The following is a 25,844-nucleotide window of genomic DNA, read 5'->3' on the forward strand; positions in this document are numbered from 1 at the left end:
TACTAATGTTCACAATCCAGCTGGTATGTGTACTACTCTGTTTGGTAAAATCACTGCTCCAATCTATTACTAAGATCACCCACTGCCATAGCAGACTAGTACAAAGTCTGTGACAACTTCACTATTGGCATGCTCATACAGCATAAAACCAACAACACACTGTTAACGCTGTGTGCTGGAGGTAGGGCTAACAAATGAGCTCTCATAAGAATGACAAACAAAACACTACCAAGCCTCATTTTATCTTCCGATACTACTTCTGGTCGCTTAACACAGGTGAATCAGAGGTCTTGAAATCTATTTTGTAAGCACATACCAACAGGTCTGTTGGTGCTAGAATCTCTCACTACTCCATACAAGTCTACAAAACCATTCTAGATCCACTTACATATGCATGCTATTTTAACTGCCTTTGCCTTTTCACTTTCTCTGAACTGAGAAGTAGTAAGTAGATAGTCATATTAGTAAAAACTGTATGCAGGTTTAGGGAGTTTTTGACCTGATGGCTTTGGTTTTACTTTATTTATCTTCAGTTCAATTAGGTTAGTGACTTTAGTTGCAGAAATTGGTTTGGAATTCATTTTGTGATCAAATTAATGTGATTAGTGTTTACAAAAATGTGTACAGATGACTAATACTGTAGCAACCTCTACAGTAACTCTAATATTTGGTATTAATGATTTTTAATTTAATTTAATTTTATACAGATTTTTTGGGGGGAGGGAGCAGTATTCCAAATTGAAGAATAATTATTACTGTAGCTAATTCAATACTCTTTAATAATTTGTGTCAGTTGTGGAGTAATTATAAGGAACCTTTCAAACCCACACTGTACTATGCAACAAAATTTTTTTTTATAATTTACATAATTTTTTTTTCAAAAATGCCAATCCAGAAAAGTTAATTTTTTCTGTTGGTTAGTACCATTTAGTACTATATTCTCTGTAATGGAGAGCTTCCACTTTTAAGTTGGGGAGGTTTTATTTTAAAAAATCTTATTTTTTAACTTTCAAGGGTAATGTGTGTCTTCACTGAAGTTGTTTCTAACTAATTTCTTTGTTACAAAGTTGATTTCTATTGTCTTTGTTGCAGTTATTTCTTATCACTTTCTTTGTTGCAGTTATTTCTTACATTTTGTTGTAGTTTCTTTTCAGTTTGTTTGTCTGGTTGTTCATTGCAGGTTTCCGTATTGTAGTTTTTCAGTGCTAATTTGTTTTGCTGGAGAGGTTTCTAAGAAATCTGGGACCATCCAGTGAGGAATTTGCCCGTTGACACAGTTGCAGTGTGTTTTGTGAAAAGGACTGTTTGAAATGCCTTCTCACTGGGGCCACAGGAGTGGAGTGTGCTGACTACTTGCATATCCAGAAAAGAGTGACATATAAGACAAACAAAAAATAGAATTTGTTCAGGTTGGGAATAAGTGTTCTCATTTGAAGATTCTGTTTCATAGTGAAGATGTTTCCAGTGACAACTTTTTGTGTTTTAAACATTCTGACAGAATAACAATAATGATAGTATCTGAACAAGGTGAAGCCTCTCATGGTGCAGATTTTGCTTCAACACAGAAAGAATTAAATACCAGGAATCAGCCAACTACTCAGGTAGGTGTTAGGCCTGTTAAGAAACAGTCGTAAGTGAAGTTGAATCATGAGCTCATTGCATCAAGAGAGTGCAGAGAAATTACTAAAGCTATGGATGAATACACTACACCAAAACTGACCACACTTTTCAAAGTAGAAATTTCATCTTCAGAAGAAAATGGACCAAAGCACTGTTGCACCTCTTGCCAGGAATTTTTCACCAATATCAATTCAGCTGTTGAATATTGTGCACCCTACAGTGAAAAGGTGCAAGTTTTAACTATTATTCCAGAGACATTTTCAAAGAAAACAATTTTGAACCACGTTCCATCAGTATCAAAGTACATAGCAGACAAATCAAGAAATGTGAGGTCTGTAAAAGGAGTCTTTGGAAGGCCAGATCTCTAGTATGGTCATCCTGGAGAAGCAGCTCAAGTTCAAATAGTACAGTCATTTTATCTGTAAGATAAATGGGACTGTTCTCGCCAGAGTAAAAACCACTAGGACTGTAACTGTTAAATGTCAAAAAGTTGTGTAAGTGAAGAGGTACGCAACTCGCAGTATTAAAGAAACTTTTGTAATTTATAAGAGCAACTATACAACCTCACATACTGGAAGATCAAAATTTTATGCACTACGACCTAAGTGGGTAGTTCCACACCCATCTAGAGATGTCTGTTTATATGTGTACTGCATGAATTTTGAACTTTGTGAGGTGACTTTGAAGGACTTACTGGAGCCCATGATGTATGACACCTTGGTTGAGCATGTGAAGTCATTAGTAGTCTGTGACATAAAGCGAGAGACTTGTTTGTTTCAAGAATGTGGTGACTGCCCTGTAAAGGGAGGACTATGTTTACAGACACTTGGCCTGGAAGACGTAGCAGATATGAGGGTGGATCAAATATAAACAGAATTTTATTTTTTACTTAAATTCATTTATTGAAGAACTCAAGACAACTATAATTTATTTTTCCACATAGGCTCCTGCTTTGAAAATAAATTTGTTCCAGTATATGGGCAGCTTTTTGATGCCCTCATCATACAAAGAACTGGGTTGTGTCACCAGCCAGTTGTGCACAAAGTCTTCCACACTCTCGTAATCTTCAAATCATCCCCCTCCTAGAGCTTCTTTAAGCAGTCTGAATAAATGGAAATCGCAGGGCAGTAAGTCTGGGCTATAAGGACGATGACCAAGTGTAGTCCACTGCATTTCCTGTAGCTTGGAGACAGAGCTGCAGTATGGGCTTGCGTATTGTCATGGAGGAGGAGGAGGATCTGTCAAATCAATTGGTATCGTCTTTTATGGCGATATGAAACTCTCGCCTTATTCAACAGTTTGCTGTAGTAAGCAGCATTGATTGTACACCGCTCATGCAAAAAATCAATCAGCAAAATGACTCGATGATCGAAAAAAAAAGTGATTGAAAGAAACTTGCCAGCTGACAGTTGAGTCTTGGCATTCAGTGGTGCTGCTCCCCTTTCCTCTGCCACTCCTTACTGGCTTGTTTGGAGTCTGAAGTGTAATGGTGAACCCATGTTTCATCTAAAGTGATGATCGGACTCAAAAAATCTATTATCTTGCTATAAGCCTCTGGCAGGCCTCCAAACATCTGAACTTCAGATATTTGGCCAAACGTTTAGGGACCCATCTGAAAAACACTTTACGGAACTGTAGGTCGTTTGTGATGATTGCTTGACAGCTCCGATAACTGATTCCGACTTTTTGTACAATTTCTGATACTACCGCCCGTCGATTGTCATCAATGATGTCTTTAACCGCACAAATGAGTTTGTCTGTAATGCTGGTCCAAGGATGGCAATCGTGTTGCTGATTTTCTACACATTATTGTCCTTCGTTGAACTTTTTATGTCACGCAAACACATGCATCCTTGAAAATGTTTTATCACTGAACTGTGCAGTCATTCTTTGGTAAATTTTCACCGCTCCTTCACGAGCAATAAATTTGATAATTATGTGTGCGCAATGGAGGGGTGCACCTATTGCTCAGACATCATGACCATTACTGATGACACGGCGGGAAATATCTAACAGCATGCTCTCCTCACTTCTAATGGTCCCACCTAAGCATAGCAGAAGTGCGGGGCCAGTCCTACCAACTGTTTATGTTAAGGAACAAAAATCCCATTTATATTTGATCCCCCCTTTTAACTCTGCAGATAATTAATATGTGACATGGGAGGAAAATAAACTAATTAAGGAAACTGTTACTTTTGACAGTTTCATTGATGAACATGGTAAATGGCCAGTGAAAGCAGTAATACACCAGCATCTGAAGAAATTGCAACAACACATTGTAGAAGTGAAAGGGTGTGTACAGGCTGAAGAACTACGTTTAGTGCTTCACTGTGATTTTGTTGAGAACTGGTCTGTAATTCTCCCACAAGAAGTACAAGGATACCATTGGAGTAATGACCAGGTTTAAATTTTTACAGAAGTGACATATTATCAAAACAAGACCCCAAGTATTGCTAGCAATGTGCAAAATTCTTCAACTGCAAACTGGGCAGAGAAGATCATCATTATTTCTGATGGTGCTCCTAGTCATTTTAAAAATCATTACCAGCTGTTTGAATTGAGTAAGTCGCTTGTGCCAAGTGACTGGGTATGCAGTGCTACTGGTTACGGGAAGGGGCTTTGTGATGGTGTAGGGGGCCTGCTGAAGGAGCAAGCTACAAAACCGTCTTTCCAGACCAAATACAGCTGCAATTCATAATGCTGAGGATTTTACGAGTGTCTTGAAATCTCACATCCACAGGCCTCATTCTTTTGTCCATAGAGGAAATCGAAGAACTCTGTGAGCTGAAAAAAGAAAAAGGGTCCAAACAAATTATTCCTGTGAAAGGAATTCAGAAGAGACATTGACTCAAAGTGATGGGCGAACTCATATTGCAAGCACTTTAAAGAGCAAGAAAGCAGAAATTTCGTTTGTTTGGCCAACATGTCAGAAACAGCAGGATAATATTCAGATTCACAACCTGGGAAAGGGGATGTTTGTGGCGTATGTGTATGACTGTGACTGGTGGATTGCAGAGATTATAGACACCAGTAATGAGTTAAACAAGATTGTAGTGAACTTTATGCTACCACATGGACCAGCTTCTGGATGTAGGTTTCCAGCTGAAGAACAGCAACAATGCCATCAGTGCCCACTTCCTGTTCACAATGTTTTGAAGATTTTAAGTGCTCCAGTTCCTATTGGTTCAACAGGAAGGCATCACTCTGTATAAAAGGAAGATACTGGAGCAGTGGAACACATTTTTAGTTTATTGACTGGCTAGTTTCAGAACAAAGCAGAGTGCACAGAAGTTGTATAAATTGAAACCTTTAAGTCTTTGGACCTTTCACATACATTTTGGAACCATTTAAAATGCTTGAAAAGTGAGTCTCTTAATCATCTTTCAAAACTAAAATTATGTTAAATAAGGCTAGGTTTTGATTTTTATGAGCCTGTTATGTGATAATAAAACAGGGTTTTTTGGATGGCAAAAATTTCAGTTGCTTATAAAACCTGTTCAACCTAAAAGTGGAAGCTCTCCTCTTAGGGGAATGTAGAACTATATGGTACTAATCAACAGGGGGAAAAAAACAATCAAAATTTTATAGATTGGGAATTTTGAAAAGAAAAAAAAAAAAAGAAAAATCCATAAATTATAAGAAACGTTCAGAATGCTACAGTAAAAGAACTTTGACAGATAAGTCCAAACGGAGGATTTCTTTGTAATCATAAAGCAATTATCTTTCAAATAAAAACAGTACCAACAAAATTTCTAGAACTTAAATTTTTTTCCAAAATCCGCATCTTCAAAATGGTGTGCGCAGTGTTATCTTCAGAGGGTTGTATCTCGGAGCAGAAATTTTTTTGGACAAAAAAAAAGTGGTCCTTACTTGGTCCTTCATTTTAAGATTTGCTAAATTCAATAACATCCAAGACTATGAATGTAGGATTTTTTCCCTTGCCTGCCAGAATTCACTTTATACATGACAGTATAATAGGAGCTTGATAAACTACTACAAAGATGGGACAGGAGTAATTACACTTATTTCACACATTTAATGGACAGCCATAATAGTAATTGTAAAAAATCCTAAATGGAACTGGATATTTAGATTGGTATTCTAAAGCTGCAGTAAGAATACAGTAAATGCAGACTTGTACCCGTACTATGTTGTGAGGAGCTGTTGGCCAATGTGGCTGATGCTTACAAGTGCTTATACACGTGGAAGCTCAACTGGTCTTGGTTATTAATACACCATTTGGAATGTATAACAGCCTACCATTTGGAGTCACAAGCTCACCTGCTATTTTTCTTTTGCTCCTTAAAGCAGATGACCGAAGGCATTTCACAGTGTCAACATTAACTTAATAAACGGAGAGCCACATACCAACTACATTTAAAGTCAATCTATTAAGGTTCCTGAATTGTTTCCAATCTCACAGCCCACACTATAAATCAGAAAATTAGAGGGGACAATTTACTGTGTCCCAAAAAGTCAAAGAACTAGAATAATTTCTCGGGAAAATTCACTATTGTCCAAGTTCACATCCACAGTGTCTCACACAAACACTCATGTGGAGGATATAGCAATACGCATCCCTGGTGCAGGGTTGAAAAAAAATAAGTTTCCTGGTGCAGATGGAATCCCATTTTGATTTTGCAGAGAGTACTCTGTTGCAATGGTTAATTAGCTCGCATTTATCATGAATATCTTGCCGAGTGCACAGCCCCAAGTGACTGGAAAAAAGTGCAGGCACCTCCTGTATACAAGAAGCGTAAAAAAAAAGGACCCACAAGATTACAAGCCAATATCCTTAACATTGGTTTGCTTCAGATTTCTTTAGCATATTCTAAATTTGAATATAATAAATTTCTTTGACACAGAAAAGCTTCTGCCCCCAAGTTAGTACAGATTTAGTGAGCATAACTAGTGCAAAGTTAAGCTTGCCCTTTTTTCACAATATCTTGCAAATCATGGGTGAAGGGCAAAAGGTGGATACCACATTCCTAGATTTCAGGAAAGCATTTAACACAGTGCCCCACTGCAGACTATTAACGAAGGTAAGAGCATATGGAATAGATTCCCACAAATGCCAAGTGGCTCGAAAAGAGTTTTTAAATAAAAGAATAAAGTACGTTCTTGATGGTGAGTGTTCATCAGAGACAAAGGGTATCATTGGAGTTTCCCAGAGAAGTGTGATAGGACCGTTCTTGTTCTCTAGATACATAAATGATAAGGCACAAAGCATGAGCAGCAGCCTGTGTCTGGTTGCTGATGACACTGCAGTGCACAGGAAAGAATTGTCACTGAGTGACTGTAGAAGGATACAGGAGGCCTTACAAGGAGAGGTCCCCAGTGGAGCAATCTACTTTTCGAAACTATCTATATAGTGGTGTAGGTTAAGATCCTATGTATATCACACTGCAGTCATTCGCCCTAGTGGGCCCTCGTCTGCGAGTAATTGATGAAAAAGAATAAGGACTTTTGTGTGATAATAGTGTTAAAAAAGTTATGTTGTATAGCGTGGTTGCCTGGTGTAATGGATACGATAACAGCTTCACATGCAGGAGATTGTGGGTTCGAATTAAGTATTTTATTTTTAAATCTTTGTCGAAATGACTCTGATCATAATTTATATTCAATTTAATGATTTAAATGTTATTTTTTAATCCCATTCCTTTGCCACATAATTTTAATAGTAATATCAACTTCATTTGCTCTCGTTTCTCCTCCTATCATTCTTTCGCCACTTGAAATCTTTGTTCATGTTTTTTTAATTAATTTTATGTATTAATTTCGATTTAATTTTTTTCGTTTCATTACCCTATTTTTTCGTCCACATTATTGCGTTCGTTATATCTTTTTCTCATTTGCTGGAACTTCTCTTTATTCATAAACCCATCTTTCATTTAAATTTTCATCTGTGTTATCTTGTCCATAGTATAAGCATTTAGGTTATGTTATAAATGTTTGTATAATGATTACCACGCAAAAAATTGCACATCTGGTAACAAAAATACATTTTTCACACCATCACACAAATATGAATAGTTTATTTCACCTTTTGGTTTTTAGCTGATAGACAGGAATTTTCAAATATTTGAATATTATAATAGATAAATATAATTAAATTAATATTTACAAAAATTCCAACTGCAAAAAGAACAAATAAAAAGTTCATACAGTAATTAAAATGATGTGATAAAGGAATAGAAATAAAATATTTCATTTAAATCAAGCAAAAGAACAAAAGTGATGGTTGAATTAATTTGATGAATACATAAAAATCTTGATGAGATTGTAACCCACAACCTCCTGCAAGCGAAGCCTTTATCCTATCTGTTACACAATGCAACCACACTAGGTAATGCAACTTTTAACGCTGTTGAGCATCACACAAAATTCCAAATTCTTTTTTTGTCAGTTATTAACAAACGAGGGCTCACCCGGGCGAATGGCTGCAGCATGTGATACCTGGGATCTTAACCTGCACCACTGTACATATAGTTTCAAAATGTCAATCGCACTACTGACAACCGCTCCTTGTTAGACAAAATTTCTATTTTGTATGATGAATGGCAGCTTCCTTTCAAATGCAGTATTCTTGGTGTGCTGCTTGATACAGTCACATCGATTAAATATCTAAGTGGAACATTGCAAAATGATATGAAATAAAACAAGAATGAAAGGACAATAGCAGGGAAGGCAAGTGGTCAACTTCAGTTTATTGGGATAATTTTAGGAAAGTTTAGCTCATTTATAAAGCAGGCCATGTACAGAATACTACAGCGACCCATTCTTGAGTGTTGCTCGAGTGTCTGAGACCTCCATCAGATCAGATTTATAAAAGACATCAAAGCGCTCACTGGCATGCTGCTATATTTGTTAATAGTATGTTTGATCAACATGTAGTTATTACAGAGACACTTCATGACTTCAAATGGGAGTCTGAAGGAAGATGACATTCTTTCCATGAAACAGTATTGACAAAATTTAGAGAACTGGCTGCATAATGAATCTACAGCCGCCAACATATATTTTGCATGAGGACCACAAAGACAAGATACATTTACATCTACATCCATACACTGCAAACCAGCCTGAAGTGCGTGGCAAAGAGTACATCCCTTTCTACCAGTTATTAGAGTTTTTTCCCACTCTATTCACTTATGACTGATAGCCTCTCTGCATGCTGTAATTATCCTAAACTTGTCCTGACAATCCCTATGAAGGCTGTGTTTAGAGGGTTATAGTATATCCTTTGAGTCATCATTTAAAGCCAGTTCTTCAAACTTTGCTAGTAGATTTTCTAGGAATCGTTTACAACTATCTTCAACAGGCTGCCGGTTCAGTTTCTTCAGCATAACTAACACTCTCCCATGGGTTCCACAAACGTGTGACCATTCAAGCTGTCCTCTGTATACGTTCAATGTCCCCTGTTAGTCCTATTTAATGTGGGTTCTACACGTCTGAGCACAATCCTAGAACAGGAGGGGTCACACAAGTGACTTGTAAGCAATCTCCTTTGTAGACCGATTGCATTTCCCTAGTATTCTACCAGTTAACTGAAGTCTAACACTTACTTCACCCATAATTGAGTCTATGTGATTATTCAATTTCATACCCCTACAAAGTGTTACACCCAGCTATTTGTATGATCTGACTGAATCCAACTGTGACTCATTGATATTATAGTCATAGAATACTACTTTTTCATTTTGTGAAGTGCACAATTTCACATTTTTGAATATTTAGAGCAAGCTGACACACACTGCACCACTTTGAAATTTTATAAAAATTCGACTAAGTATTTATGCAGCTTCTTTCAGATAGTATTCCATTATAGATTACTGCATCATCTGCAAAAAGTTTGAGGTTACTATTAATATTGTCTGCTAGGTCATTAATATAAAATATGAACAGTAAGGATACCAACACATTTCCCTTGGCCACACGCGAGGTTACTTCTATGTCTGACGATAAACCTCCATCTAAGATATGTTGTGTTTTTCCTACCAAAAGTCCTCAACTGAGTCACAAATTTAACTTGATATCCAATATGGCCAAATTTTTCACAATATGTGTAGTTATAGTACACAGTTAAATGTTTCTTGGAAATCAAGAAATACTGGATCTACCCAACTGCCTTGACCCATGGTTTTCAAGATGTCATGTGAAAAAAGCCTGAGCTGGGTTTTACATGACTGATGTTTTCAGAACTTTGCTGGTTGGCATTGAGGTTATTCTGTTCTAGATATGTCATTATATTTGAGTTCAGAGAATGTTCTAAGATTCTACAACAAACAGCTATCAAAGATATTGGACAGTGGTTTCGTGGATCAGTTCTCTTACCCTTGTAGGCAGGTGTTACCTGTTCTTTTTTCTAACCATTGGGCACAGCTTTTTTGTTCAATGGACCTACGACAAATTACAGTTAGAAGAGGGCCTAACTCAACCACAAATTCAACATAGAATCAGATACGGTCTCCATTGGGCCTGGGAGCTTTGTTGAATTTTAACGATTTCAGCTATTTCTCGACACTACTGACACTAATACAGATTTCATTCATCTCTTCAATAGTATGAGGATTCAATAGGGGCAGTTCTGGGCTTTCTTTCATAAGGAGCACTTGAAAATGGAGTTAAGCATTTCAGCTTTTGCTTTGCTACCCTCTATTTCAGTTCCTGTCTCATTTGCTAGTGACTGGACACTAATAGTCTTTACATATGACCACAACTTCTTTGGGTTTTGTGAAAGATCATCTGACAACCTTCTGCTATGGTAGTCACTGAAACTACCATGCATTGCTCTCCTGAAAGCCAAATACGTTTTGTTCAGCACCTCTCTATATATAGTCGTATGCTTTGTTTTACTCCTACTATGCAGTAGTCTCTGCTCCTTTGGAAGTTTCTTTGCAGTGGCTGTATACCATGGAGTGTCCATCCCATTACGAACTGTTTTACATATCAAACCAGTCTGTGGCCAACTATTGTTTTAAGCTTGAGTCAGTTTCTCTACATGCTCCTGTCCTGTGCTGGAAGTTTCACGTTCCTTATTGAGATCTGACATTAGTGACTTTTTATCTAGTTTGCTGAACATATATCTCTTTCTGCTTGCTTTAGTTGTACTTCGGTAATCATTGTTGCCACAACTGTGTCATGGTCACTGATACCAGTTTTGCGGACATCCTCAAAGGAGGTCAAGCCTATTTGTTGCCTTCAGATCCAATTTCCATCAAGGGGTTCCAAACTATCTGTTCTATGTACTTTACAGAGAAGGCATTTAGTAACGTTTCACAGTAGGTCCTATCACACACCTCTAACAAAACTGTAATTTTCCCAATTGATAATTGAATGACTAAAGTCTCCACCAATGATTACAGTATGTTTGGATTACTTATGTAGAAGTGAACTGAGGTTTTCTATACAGTTTTCAGTTACTCAGCATATGAGCCTAATGGGTGATAGATTGACCCAATTACCATTTTATGCTCACCCCTGATACTGAAACTTTCCCAGACAATCTCACATGCAACTTCAATTTCTATCTCAGTGGGTTTGCATGTCCACTGTGACAAGTACATCACCTCCACTTCCCATTTGCCTATCCTTTTGATATACCAGGTCTGTTTGTCAAGTATCCGACCTTCGGCCGGGAGATGGGGTAGGGGGGTGGGGAGAGGAGTGGTGGGAGCTGTTTTACCTGTAGCGTTAGACATGTAATCACCCTCAAAAGTAGTTCCCTAGTGACTCCACAACCTTCTCCCAGTGGTGCCGCAATTGTTGAAAGAATGTCGAAAAAGCCTCATTCGGAATGGAGTTTAGCTCGGCTGTCACTACTGCCATAATGTCCTCTCATCTGAAATCGTGTGCCTTTAACTGGTGTTGAGTTTGGGGAACAGCCATAAATCACAGGAGACCATATGAAGAGAGCGAAGAGCCTTTTGAAGCACAGGAGTCTGGTTTTCTGCCAAAAAATGCTGAATCAAGTAAAAGGATTGTGCTGGAGCATTGTCACGATGGAGGCACTACTTTCCTGTTGACTGCAAGTCCAGTCTCTTGTGCTGTATAGCCTCAAACAGCTGACAGAAGAAATCCCTGTAGTACTCTTTGGTGATTGTTTGACCCTGTGTTGCATACTTGTGGTGTACCACAGTGTGAGAGTCGAAGAAAGCAGTCAGAATCACTCTAACACTGCTGCACACTTTGCGGGCATTATTTGGTATTGGTGACTAGGAATGCTTCCACTGGGATCTGGTCCTGTACACCCAGGACTCGTCGACAGTGATTATGTAGTTCACGAAGCCAGGGTCATTGTTTGTGGAGTCCAGCACGTCCTGTGAAACTTCAACACGGAGTAGGGTTTGCTCTGTCATCTGCAGCTTCGGCAAGAATTTTGCCGACACAATCTTCATGGCCAAATCTTTGGTCACATGAAATATGCTGAAAAAGTGCTGATGCTCAACTCTTCCACAATTTCCTTGGTAGTCACACAATGATCTGGCAGCACCACAGAGTTCACTTTGGCAATGATCTGGTCATTTTGACATATTGATGGGCAACTGGAGTGTGGCTTGCTTTCCTCTGACATGCAGCAGTCTTAAAATCAGTTGATACACTCTTTAATATATCTGATGCCTATAGCATTGTTACTGAAAGCTGAGAGACTCTTCCAAACGGTTTCCACCTGGCTGTCATGCAGTTTCTGGCAAAATTTGATGCCGTGGCACTGATTCAGTCTTTCTGTCATGCAGGAAAAAAAATTCATGTGTGCACTCGAAGGTTCAATGTCGGCCCATGCAAGCACGCTAGATTCAAATCCATCAGGTGTTCGGGACGGGGGGGGGGGGGGGGGGGGGGCTGTAGGAGGTTGGAAACAGAAACAAACCTCATACACTTAAAATTTTCCCCAAAAATCTCACTGCTATCAATTACAGTTTTCAACAACCTTTCTGTACCTAGAATTACATGAGCTTCACTGATTTTCAGGAGCACTTTGAATGCTTGCATTTTGTTGCGAATGCTGCAGCAGTTAATTGCAAGGATTTTAATAACCTCACCTGTGGGAGACGCTTCACTAGATCTTACAATTATACTTCTGGGTATCCTACAGCTACCACTATCTGGACAGTATCTGGACTGGATGGGTAGTCATGTAATCTACAAAACCCTTGTGCGCACCCCATCCACAATCAGCCACCTGGGTAGCATCCTCTAATGTGCAACACACATCCAATCTATTCAGGATGAAAAAAATTAGGGTGTGTATGAAGGCATACAGAAAACAGTCTTTCCAGTGCCCCATCTGTGAGTGGGTCAGGATAGGGAATTACTAGCAGAGGAATAGGCTACCCTCCACCATGCATCGTATGGTGACTTGCGGAGTATAGATGTAGATGCAGATATTACAGACTCACCAAATAACACAGGAAAGAAAGATATTAACATTTCTTTGTCAGTGCCTTTCCAGATGCTTTTCTTACATCCAAAGTAATACTGAAATATGCTCCCTATGCTTCCTGCCAGGTTAATTTCAATCTAAGAAAGCAGCACAGGGTCACTGACAACACCTCCAGTATGGTATCAGCACTGTCATGTTACATAATAATTCCGACAGTATGAAACAGCCAGCCACCATAATCAGTGCAACTCCCGTTGGCTTTGACCCGTGACGTAAGGCTGTTGTGGTGTGTGACATCACGATGGCGTGGAATTTAGTTTGTGAGAGTGGCATGTTTGTAGGTGTCGTTTTGATGTGATCGGTGATGCTCTCTGGTGGTATGTTAGGTGATGTTTTTGGTTAAATTTGCATGTGTGGAATGTTTATAGGTGGTGTATTGTTGAGGTTGGTGGTTCTCTCTGGTGGTGTGTTTATGGGTAGCTTGTTACTTGGCGTATGGAGTTTATTTGCATGATAGCATTGCACGTGTGTGGTATTGGGACTGTGCTTTCAGTGGAATATTTTTCAGTGAGTTAACGATTTTAGTTTTGTTATTTTGACATTACTGTACTTATTTTCTGTTCATTGTGTGTGAATTTTGGTAAATTGCTTTTTTTTATGTCTTTGGCAGGTATGGATATGACTGACAAGGTCAACAGTTTTCGGCTATCGCTGATGATGGGGGGGCAGTGCGTTGTCTCTAATAAAATTTCTTCAACTATTCGGATTTTTGGATGATGTCATGAAGTGTTCAGTACGCCGTGAAGAAATGAGGCTTACTAAAGTTCCGGCGTCTCAGACCAGGGACGGCTGTATGTGGAGATGTCTTAAGAATAACAGGTCAAGGGAAGTGTTCAATTCCAATTTTGTTGGTTTGTTGTGTTTTTTGAGGTAGTGATGATTGTGGACATGGTTGTAGTTTTGGGTTTTATGATTTGGTATCGGTAGTTTCTGTTGACCTTATAGGTCAAGGGAAGTGTTCGATTCCAATTTGTGGGATCAGGAGCTGCTGTTGAGCTATGTGGGTCAAGGGAAGTGTTATTTGTGGGATCGAGAGCTGCTGTTGAGCTATATAGGTCAAGGGAAGTGTCCGATTCCAGAGGATATTGTGTTTAGTGGAATTTGGGGAGTTTTGTGTTGTTGGTTTTTTTCGTCAATTTGTGTGGTTTGGTATCGTGGTGTGTGTCTAAATTTGTGTGTGTGTGTGTTGGTTTTTCAATGTATTTTCGTGTTTGTGGTCATGTTTACGTAATTTACGTAATGACGTCATAGACGCCATATTGGAGTCGTAGAGTATGGCTGTTTCAGCCACATTTGTGACTTCATGGGTCAAAGCAGATGGGTGGAATCTGACGCTTCTGTATTTCAAAACTACTCCTAGATTGAGAACGAAGTATTACCTATTTTTCAGAATCAAGAAGTTCCATGCATATCCTTATGGCAATATATTCCACATAATTACTAAACACAAGCAGCTTATTTGCCTATTTGATCTAAGCAATGCGAGGGGAGAGGGAAGATGGGAAAGGGAGATTTATCCATGTAGCACAGACTATGGGCCCCCTGCTGTCAGGGCCACAGCCTCACTGCCAAGTTTTTCAATGAAATATTATATCACTGATATTTAAAAGCTGTTTTCAAACATTTATAGAATGAATTCATTACAATGTGCTATATTTCGCTTATTACAAAATGGCGCAAGAAGTTTTCTTTAAATTTTTTTCCAATCTGGTCTGTAGTGCATCATTACAGGCTTGCATCCAAACATCACTGCACACACTGTATCCTTTACATTGTTAACACATACAGCTCACCTCATAAATGACTGCTGATATATCCTTGTCTCAAACGACATGGAACACTACGCAAAACAGTCAATCTAAATATTCCCTTGACATGTATTTATTCAAATTAAGGTTAGTGATAAACTATATCACATAATGCTATAATATACTATGAAAAGGATAGTTGCTACTCACCATAAAGCAGAGATGCTGAGTCACAGATACGCACAACAAAAAGACTGTCGGAAAGTGAGCTTTCAGTCAACAAGGCCTTCATTGAAAATACACAGACACACACACAGATACATATACAAATACGCACGCATACAAATGCAACTCTCACACAATATTGTTACATTCCATCCCTGATTTCACACAATGCTATTTTTTACATGCTGTTTTACCTTTTCTAAACTTCTGAGTATGCCTTTACAGTGTGCTTCTCTACAAGGTGTAGTGCCCCCAGAATTTTACGAAAGTCTGGAGACACTTGTGTCCCAGCCGTTTTGAACACGCATTATTTTAAAGCAGGGCGTAAGGTTGAGCATGGGATACTGCACCCATTTATTGTTTGTGCAGGCGAAACTGGAAGGGAGATAATTCGTTGGCACTGGCAAGTGTTCAGCGCGACCTGCCAAGAATAAGCAAATACGCCCCGGAAGCTCCGTGGCCAGCTGCAAAGAGTAATGTAGCATTGTAGTGTTAAAAAACAAATGGAGAGACTCGAAATAGTGACTGTTTATTAGACATTGAACTGCTGTTGAGGGTTCGTGAACTGGACGTGGATAGTCAGCCACGATAAAAGCTTATGTATTAATTGTGTTCAAAAATGTGTAATTAACCAATTCTGGGTGCCCGGTAATGTGTGGGCTTACGTCATAAAGTTTAGTTGTTTATTTGTACAAAGTGGAAATAAATATGTTCTGTTGCATTGAATGATATTCCAAGAGTAGCGTATTTTTTAAATAAAAAGAGAGAGAGCAAGAGAGTGAAAATTTCCCCTTCCTAGAAGTGAAATCTTCGGAGAAGCGTCCAGTGCTAGCAGAAGACATCAGCGCTGCAAGAAAGCAGAACCAGCATTCTTCAACAAGTAAGTACACGAAAACGCTTAAGCTGTATAGAGAGACCTTAACATTACACTGGGCCACCGCAAAGGTTTCAAAAAATTTCTGTGTAGTTTTCATGTATGTCTTGGTCTCAGGTTTTCGACTTCTGCCACTAAGTACAATGTAGATAAGACTTCCTTATCTGCTCCATCACAACTATTTACGGTGTGGGACAGAGCTACCGGGTGTGTCGGTAATGTACATTCTACCTAGAGGTCTGAACTTTTTAAATTTACAATGCAACTCATTTTACTTTTTAAAGTGAATTGTAATAATTTATAATAAATTTCCTCACTTTTTGTATAAATGTTGTTCTGCATATGTTTACCTCCATAGATCCACTAATGATTAAATCTGCTGGCGGATATACGAGTGTTTAAATTAATCCTCGTGCTAGTATTCTAATGTAAACTTCTTTTCACAATTCTTTCTGTTTGTTCTAAGCTTAATTTCAGTGGGGAAACACTTATCCAGACCATTAGTGCCTAGAGTAGTGTGAGTAACCACCTGAAAACAAGATTGAGACTAGCCAGCAAAACAGACACCAAGCACTAAGGAGCTTTTTGAGGCAGCATCTGCCTCCATAATTTGACAGTCTTGACATGTCACTGTATAGTGACATATGTGGTTTAACAATTTTCCTATTAGGAAGGATAGGAAACATGGAGCGACATTCATATATTTCTTTATGTAAAGCAGTGGATTCTCCTTGCTATGTGAATATAACTAATGAAAGTTAAGTTGTGAGTAGTAGTTTGTTTTTCCTTGACTATTGCTTACTATGTTCATCTGATAAGATTAAAAAATCAAAGTGTACAGTGTCTGGTAGTTATTAATTAAGCGACATGAAATTTTACTGAACATCACATATGTTATATGTGAGAAACAAAATAACACATTTCAAAAACACATTTTGTATAGTGGAATAGGAGTCCTGCAGTTCATCAGCGGTACTGGGACTGTGATATCTTAAACTGGCCCTGCTTGATTATTGCCTATGAAGTAGCCTAAGCATTGCATTAAGAAAAGCTCCTTTGAAGGGCACTGTTTGTAATCCAGAATGGGCGACAAAGTCTACCCAGGGAGACTGATCCAAGTTTATGAACATTTATCTTTGGCCACAGGCTTAACACAGGTGATAGTAACAGTTCTCAAAACAGAAGATTGAGAATGCCAGGTAGTAATTCCTCCTCTTTTCTACCCATGCATCTTCCGATTACTGCTCATATTGCCCCAAAGGATGTCACAGCATCACACATAGTGATGAAGTATTGATTCCAGCATTTAATAGATGATCTACATTTGCAGTGTATATACTAAACACTAAGGAGCCCCCAAGCAGCATTTCTCACTCTGTCTTAACTCTGAGCCCCTTTGGCAACATTGCATATTGATTTTACTGGACCACTTGTAGGAGCGATGTGGCTACTAGTGGTGACCACACACTAATTTTCATTATTAGCCCAGATGCAATCAACTATGCCTGCAACAATCTGGGAATTACCAACAATATTTGTGACATAGGGAGTGTACATTATTAAAGTACCTGTCCATGGCCATCAATGGACCTTCAGACACTTTAGGAACTTCTGAAAAAACAACAGCATCCAACCTCTGGCCCACACTCTTTTCCAATAAATTTCAAAATCAGAACAGTAGTTGGTCAGAACTTTCAAGACAGAAGTGTTGCATGGTATACAACTGTCAAGGCTTTGAAAAGTTTTCTCATTGCATACTTTTCCACCCAATGACTGTAGACTGACAATTCATTCCATGGGTGCAAGGGCAACTCCCTCCTGGATTTTTTTTTTTTTTTTTTGTCATCGGTCTACTGACTGGTTTGATGCGGCCCACCACGAATTCCTTTCCTGTGCTAACCTCTTCATCTCAGAGTAGCACTTGCAACCTACGTCCTCAATTATTTGCTTGACCTATTCCAATCTCTGTCTTCCTCTACAGTTTTTGCCCTCTACAGCTCCCTCTAGTACCATGGAAGTCATTCCCTCGTGTCTTAGCAGATGTCCTATCATCCTGTCCCTTCTCCTGATCAGTGTTTTCCACATATTCCTTTCCTCTCCGATTCTGCACAGAACCTCCTCATTCCTTACCTTATCAGTCCACCTAATTTTCAACATTCGTCTATAGCACCACATCTCAAATGCTTCGATTCTCTTCTGTTCCGGTTTTCCCACAGTCCATGTTTCGCTACCATACAATGCTGTACTCCAGACTTATATCCTCAGAAATTTCTTCCTCAAATTAAGGCCGGTATTTGATATTAGTAGACTTCTCTTGGCCAGAAATGCCTTTTTTGCCATAGCGAGTCTGCTTTTGATGTCCTCCTTGCTCCGTCCATCATTGGTTATTTTACTGCCTAGGTAGCAGAATCCCTTAACTTCATTGACTTCGTGACCATCAATCCTGCTGTTAAGTTTCTCGCTGTTCTCATTTCTACTACTCCTCATTACCTTCGTCATTCTCCGATTTACTCTCAAACCATACTGTGTACTCATTAGACTGTCCATTCCGTTCAGCAGATCATTTAATTCTTCTTCACTTTCACTCAGGATAGCAATGTCATCAGCAATTCGTATCATTGATATCCTTTCACCTTGTATTTTAATTCCACTCCTGAACCTTTCTTTTATTTCCATCATTGCTTCCTCGATGTACAGATTGAAGAGTAGGGGCGAAAGGCTACAGCCTTGTCTTACACCCTTCTTAATACGAGCACTTCGTTCTTGATCGTCCACTCTTATTATTTCCTCTTGGTTGTTGTACATATTGTATATGACCCGTCTCTCCCTATAGCTTACCCCTACTTTTTTCAGAATCTCGAACAGCTTGCACCATTTTATATTGTCGAACGCTTTTTCCAGGTCGACAAATCCTATGAAGGTGTCTTGATTTTTCTTTAGCCTTGCTTCCATTATTAGCCGTAACGTCAAAATTGCCTCTCTCATCCCTTTACTTTTCCTAAAGCCAAACTGATCGTCACCTAGCACATTCTCAATTTTCTTTTCCATTCTTCTGTATATTATTCTTGTAAGCAGCTTCGATGCATGAGCTGTTAAGCTGATTGTGCGATAATTCTCGCACTTGTCAGCTCTTGCCGTCTTCGGAATTGTGTGGATGATGCTTTTCCGAAAGTCAGATGGTATGTCGCCAGACTCATATATTCTACACACCAACGTGAATAGTCGTTTTGTTGCCACTTCCCCCAATGATTTTAGAAATTCTGATGGAATGTTATCTATCCCTTCTGCCTTATTTGACCGTAAGTCCTCCAAAGCTCTTTTAAATTCCGATTCTAATACTGGATCCCCTATCTCTTCTAAATCGACTCCTGTTTCTTCTTCTATCACATCAGACAAATCTTCACCCTCATAGAGGCTTTCAATGTATTCTTTCCACCTATCTGCTCTCTCCTCTGCATTTAACAGTGGAATTCCCATTGCACTCTTAATGTTACCACCGTTGCTTTTAATGTCACCAAAGGTTGTTTTGACTTTCCTGTATGCTGAGTCTGTCCTTCCGACAATCATATCTTTTTCAATGTCTTCACATTTTTCCTGCAGCCATTTCGTCTTAGCTTCCCTGCACTTCCTATTTATTTCATTCCTCAGCGACTTGTATTTCTGTATTCCTGATTTTCCCGGAACATGTTTGTACTTCCTCCTTTCATCAATCAACTGAAGTATTTCTTCTGTTACCCATGGTTTCTTCGCAGCTACCTTCTTTGTACCTATGTATTCCTTCCCAACTTCTGTGATGGCCCTTTTTAGAGATGTCCATTCCTCTTCAACTGTACTGCCTACTGCGCTATTCCTTATTGCTGTATCTATAGCGTTAGAGAACTTCAAACGTATCTCGTCATTCCTTAGTACCTCCGTATCCCACTTCTTTGTGTATTGATTCTTCCTGACTAATGTCTTGAACTTCAGCCTACTCTTCATCACTACTACATTGTGATCTGAGTCCATATCTGCTCCTGGGTACGCCTTACAGTCCAGTATCTGATTTCGGAATCTCTGTCTGACCATGATGTAATCTAATTGAATCTTCCCGTATCTCCTGGCCTTTTCCAAGTATACCCCCCCCCCCCCCCCCCCGTCTTGTGATTCTTGAACAGGGTATTCGCTATTTCTAGCTGAAACTTGTTACAGAACTCAATTAGTCTTTCTCCTCTTTCATTCCTTGTCCCAAGCCCATAATGTCCTGTAACCTTTTCTTCTACTCCTTCCCCTACAACTGCATTCCAGTCGCCCATGACTATTAGATTTTCGTCCCCGTTTACATACTGCATTACCCTTTCAATATCCTCATACACTCTCTCTATCTGTTCATCTTCAGCTTGCGACGTCGGCATGTATACCTGAACTATCGTTGTCGGTGTTGGTCTGCTGTCGATTCTGATTAGAACAACCCGGTCACTGAACTGTTCACAGTAACACACCCTCTGCCCTACCTTCCTATTCATAACGAATCCTACACCTGTTGTACCATTTTCTGCTGCTGTTGATATTACCCGATACTCATCTGACCAGAAATCCTTGTCTTCCTTCCACTTCACTTCACTGACCCCTAGTATATCTAGATTGAGCCTTTGCATTTCCCTTTTCAGATTTTCTAGTTTCCCTAACACGTTCAAGCTTCTGACATTCCACGCCCCGACTCGTAGAACGTTATTCTTTCGTTGATTATTCAATCTTTTTCTCATGGTAACCTCCCCCTTGGCAGTCCCCTCCCGGAGATCCGAATGCGGGACTATTCCGGTATCTTTTGCCAATGGAGAGATCATCATGACACTTCTTCAAATACAGGCCACATGTCCTGTGGATACACGTTATGTGTCTTTAATGCAGTGGTTTTCATTACCTTCTGCCTCCTCATGTCGTTGATCATTGCTGATTCTTCCGCCTTTAGGGGCAATTTCCCACCCCTAGGACAAGAGAGCGCCCTGAACCTCTATCCGCTCCTCCACCCTCTTTGACAAGGTCGTTGGCAGAATGAGGCTGACTTCTTATGCCGGAAGTCTTCGGCCGCCAATGCTGATTATTTATCAAAATTTAGGCAGTGGCGGGGATCGAACCCGGGACCGAAGATGTTTTGATTATGAATCAAAGACGCTACCCCTAGACCACAGACTCAATCACACTATATTGTACGCACCTATCTTACATCTGAAAATGTTCATTTGGCCATTCACCTGAGCAGAATGTAGGTGTGTGGTTACTGACCCCAGGTAGTGTCAGCTATGATTTTGTGCCCAGGCAAGAGCACATGGTTCAGCATCATGATCAGCTTCAGCTGCAATCCCAAATGTAACAAGTGCAATTAGACAACCATTCCCACCTCCCATCAACCTGTTCAGACCTCAAGACCTGCCTCTAGTTCAACTGATGCACAGTACCACTATGGGCTGACGCCTCCAAAGGAAGGAGCCGGAAATTGGTGCTAGTCGCAGAAGAATCTCAAAAGAGGTGGAACATATTTCACTGTATTTCTTACCTGCCCAAGAACTGATGCCATTGAGGCCGATAAGAGTCAAGCTCCACTGTTGCAACTGCATCCACAAGAAACACCATCAATGTAGCCAGAACGGAATAAGACTTGTGTAATTTTCTTGGTGCTGAGCCGCTGGTGGCAATCATGTCATCTCCACAACACTCAGTCTTGGTCGAGACTTTGCACCAATCATTGCCGACAGTCAATTAGACGGTGGAAGCTTATGTCCACACAAACAGATGTAGACATAGTTTCAGTTACTTTGCAAGTGGATAGTGACATCACTATGACAAGCAAGGATTTAATTAGGCAGACCAAGTTGTCAGCAGTACACAACTGCAATGGCTTCACACTGTCTGCAGCCCAGTATGAAGTGACAATCCTGCTTTGTTCATTAAGATTTAGTTGGTTACAAATGCATGGTTAGCAAGTGCCTTACGACGATTTTACGAATTGATTGCAATTGGTTAGCAAACATTTTTATTTTATTTTTGATTGCTCATTTACTACTGCATGAACCGAGCTTGACTCTGATTATAGTTTACCTGCACTCCATGATATGATAAGCAAATGTTGCACGACTAGTGAATCCGTCTCAATGCCACAGCACTACCATTATCATCGAAAGGTTTGTCACGTTACAGTGCAAACGTATTTACCTGATGGTGCTGCAGAACAAATCGCGTTCGGGACCATGTATCTTGTTGACACTCCCATGTCGACAATTTAATCCAGTCCGAATTCTTCAAAGCAAGTTGTAACATTGCACAACGATGAGTTGAAGACAGTAAATCATTTTTCTCGTATGCGTCATGGACGGGTGAAACTACTCCACCTATGACTTTATAGCCCAGACGTTGTAGGTGGTCCCGAGCAATTTCTGAAACAGTAGTTTCATTACTGCAAATCTTCTGCATATTAAACAAGAAGAAATAATTATTCGACAGATACAATCTTACCAAACATTCGGAGGTGCATATGTGTGGGAGGATTGTATGCCCCACAAGCAACGAGCAACACTTTCGTTTGCGTCATTTCCAGTTCGAAACATTCAACAACACCACAAGAACGCAAAAATTGTTATACCCCAAAGTACCGGGTGAAACATCAGCTGAGAGCTGATTATTACCCCAGAGATCATATACTCTGATGTCCTTCCGTGGGCAAGATAACTGATATTGACAGACAGATGAATGCAGAAACGCGTTAAGTTGTTCGCTCTTCGTTTAGGTCACAACATAGTTCCTGTCACAGCAAAAAAATTATTAAGCATACAGATTCGCTATGTAATCACTCAAGAACGTTGCATCATTTCTTTTGTACGAATGTTGATAGCCGCGCTATGTTTTCATTGGCTTGTATTAAGTGACTACGTATTACGCACTTCAGTATTCAGTTGTCATCCGATTTCTTCGCCAATCCGTCGAACAAGGAGTGCCACCCCGTGTGCTGTATGAAATGGAAAAATATCGAGGATGGGAAAGGAATGTGAAAGAAATCCAGTTTCATCAATTGCATCTAGCTAAGAATGATTATTTTAAAGATATAACGTTTTATTTCACACCCCTGGAAAATCCAGTTCAACATTTCGAATGTTTGCATGCATGCTGCATTTGTTTCCAGTATCTACGCATTGAACTGCGGAACACTTGACAATCGTTCCGAAACAATAATATCTGTGAAGGCGCAGTTGGTTGTATATGTATTATGCTCTGTGCTTGTGTTTGGTAAACGAATTTGTTGGGAGATGGTGCTGGGAAAGTGATGCGACGAATGATTAGTTTCTTGTGTATCACTTGTCTGTCGTGTAGATCTTTACGTCGAGGGTAACATTGTTCATTATGACGTCTGCAGTGGAGAGTAAATACATCTTAAGTTTTTGTGCATGTAAATGTGAACTTTATATTATATCCCGGCACTTGCACTTGATAGAAAACATTTTTGTTTTTGTTTCAGGAGGAAATGTTAAGAAATTTTCCATGGACCGATGGTCAACAAGAGAACGATTATGTTTGGCATCAGCAGTATTTCGCAGTGGAGACCAAAACTGGTCAGTGAATCTTCCAAAAATTCTTTTTTTTTTTTTTTTTTTTTTTTTTTCAAGCAATGCACGGATGAAAGCACGAGCCCCAGACGGTGTATGGCTGTATCAACACGAATTTCCTGTGGCATGCACTGCAGCTGTAAAGCAGATGTATCATGATACTAGTTTTATCCAGTGTACCCGTTCAGTTTACTTTGTGAGCCTGCTTAGGTTGAGCCTTGATATTTCCTTGACAGAGTATAGTACGAACAAAAACGTGTCTAGAAAAATCCACAGTTTCAGTTGAACAATTTGCATAAAAAAAGTACTTTTTTTCATCATGCTGCTAAGGAATGTGGGACATTTTTTGTTTGGAACTACCTCCAAGTGCGTTAATGTAGTAGATGATTCTACTATTATCTGTATTGCTTTGTGTTTCAGCACAGATATGCCGTTCATAGACTTCACATTCAGCCATAAAACTATTTTCTGTTTCAGACTGCTTATTTCTCTTGATGCTAATGAGAAATTTGCGTCATTGTAATTCATTAGTGATCTGTTTGGCATGTTTAATTTCGATTTCAGTTATAAGCCTGTATCTAACGCCACCATTTACAGATTGCATTCAGTCCACATTTGCTTCCTTATCATGATTTTGATCGTATGTTATTTACTGCTTGTGATAACCAGTAATTTTTATTACATCTGCATGCTTATTTAATAGGCATAGGCCTATCAATTTTCACAAATTAGAAAAGATTTTCTGTGCTTACTGATCTGTTGACAATAAGGATGGTGGCAATGGAGCACAAACTTATACCAAGTTAGGGTGAAAAATTGACTCTGTTTTCAAAGTAATCTTCTGTGTGTTACCTTAAGTGATGTAAGGAAACTGTAGAAAACCTAAATCTAGATTGATGAACAACTCTATACTATAGCAGGACAACAAACAGGAAGCATATTTTAATATTTTTGTGTAGTTCTTGGGCAAAGTGACTGACTCTGTTCGTCAAATTAAACAACTATAACTTTTCAGAAACCAGCCACAGAGGTAAGATTGGAGAGATTTGAACTTGTACAGTGCCTTGCCAACAATCATTTTCCGCGTGTGAAAAGGAGTGGGTGGGGGGGGGGAAGTGACAGTGGTCAACCGAGGTGTACGATCCCACCAGTGTGCTTTGACCCGTGGGGTGTGACGTCATGACGGTGTGGAGTTAAGTTTATGAGTTGGTTGTGTTTGTAGATGTCATCTTGTTGCAGTTGGTGGTGTCTGGTGGTGAGCGTGTGTATTGTCCTCTGGTGGTGAGCGTGTGTATGGTCAGAGTGTTATGTGGTGTATTGGGTTCATTTGATCATTGTTGGTCGCACTGTGAAGTAATTTGGATTGCCTCTGATTGAAGAACTGAATTTGGTTTCAGTGATTTATCAATTAATTTTTTTATGTGATTGCGGTGTTGATTGGTGTTATTGCTTTGCTGTTTGTTGTGCACTAATGCGTTTAATTTATTTTGTGGCTTCTTTTGTTAGGTATGGATATGACAGTGAAATTTAACAGTTCGAGGTTGCGTGCTGAGATGGAGAATACATGAAGTCCCTCATAAAGTTTTTGCTGATGTTTGGACTGCTGGCTGAAATAGTAAAGAGCAGTGTCTGTAGAGAGAATATGTGGTTGGTGAGAGCTCCGGCGTCTTGGACCAGGGACTATTACATGTGGCGGTGCCGAAGGGATAACCTTTGACACTCCATTAGACGTGGTACCCGGTTCGAGAAGTCTCGGTTGTTTTGATGACTTATTATTTTTGATATATATCTTCCATCAGTTTTTGCATGCGTAAGACTGGTGTGAGTGAGAGGATGGTTTTAGATTGGTTTTCTTTTTTGTAGGCAAGTGTGTTCAGAATATGTGAAGTGTAGGGGTAAGTTGAGTGGGCCAGGGATGGTGGTTGAGATAGATGAATCACAGTTTGGGAAGAGAAAATATGGGAGGGGTAGGTCGCCGGTTTGTTTATCGGTGTGTGGGGGGGGGCTGTTATTTTGGGGGAGGGGGGCGGGTTATGCGGATTGTGTTTTCAGGGTTTTCAAGGGGTGTATGAAGAGGGAATAGGTGAGGTTAATTCAAGAATATATAGAGGAGGGGAGTACGGTAGTGTCAGAAGCTTTTTCTTCATATAGCGGATTGGGGAAGAGGGGTTACGATCATTTAGTTGTTAATCATAGTTTAGAGTTCAAAGATTACAAAACTGTGGGTTGAGTGGGTGGTGGGTATTTTGTGATTATGTTGTGGAGAAACTGTTCTGTGGCAGTTCTTTTTGAGTTGTAGTGAGTGATTGAGTTCTTTTGTTTTGTGGTTTTTTATTTAATGGCGGACTTTTGTTTTTTGG

General features: G+C 39.5%; 2 protein-coding genes across 5 annotated transcripts in view; one reads left to right on the forward strand and one right to left on the reverse strand.

The window, feature by feature from the left end:
• The window catches only part of LOC126253032 (nicotinamide/nicotinic acid mononucleotide adenylyltransferase 1), a 126,506-nt gene extending 103,679 nt beyond the window's left edge, over nt 1–22,827 (reverse strand). Inside the window, exons 1-2 of one of the 2 annotated variants that reach the window (XM_049954100.1) lie at nt 22,400–22,827; nt 22,100–22,320 (exon numbers count right to left, since the gene is read on the reverse strand). In XM_049954100.1, the coding sequence (XP_049810057.1) occupies nt 22,100–22,320; nt 22,400–22,475 (297 nt within the window). In that variant the 5' untranslated portion in view covers nt 22,476–22,827. The remainder of the gene's footprint in view (nt 1–22,099; nt 22,321–22,399) is intronic. The other variant, XM_049954101.1, reaches the window with a different exon arrangement.
• A 305-nt stretch (nt 22,828–23,132) lies between these two features.
• Nucleotides 23,133–25,844, forward strand: part of LOC126253031 (bromodomain-containing protein 8) — a 279,380-nt gene continuing 276,668 nt past the window's right edge. For all 3 annotated transcript variants that reach the window (XM_049954097.1, XM_049954098.1, XM_049954099.1), the window contains exons 1-2: nt 23,133–23,300; nt 23,397–23,490. In XM_049954097.1, coding sequence (XP_049810054.1) covers nt 23,282–23,300; nt 23,397–23,490 — 113 coding nt within the window. In that variant the 5' untranslated portion in view covers nt 23,133–23,281. The remainder of the gene's footprint in view (nt 23,301–23,396; nt 23,491–25,844) is intronic.

Source organism: Schistocerca nitens, chromosome 4 (genome assembly GCF_023898315.1).
Source record: "Schistocerca nitens isolate TAMUIC-IGC-003100 chromosome 4, iqSchNite1.1, whole genome shotgun sequence".
NCBI classification, from domain to species: Eukaryota; Metazoa; Arthropoda; class Insecta; order Orthoptera; family Acrididae; genus Schistocerca; species Schistocerca nitens.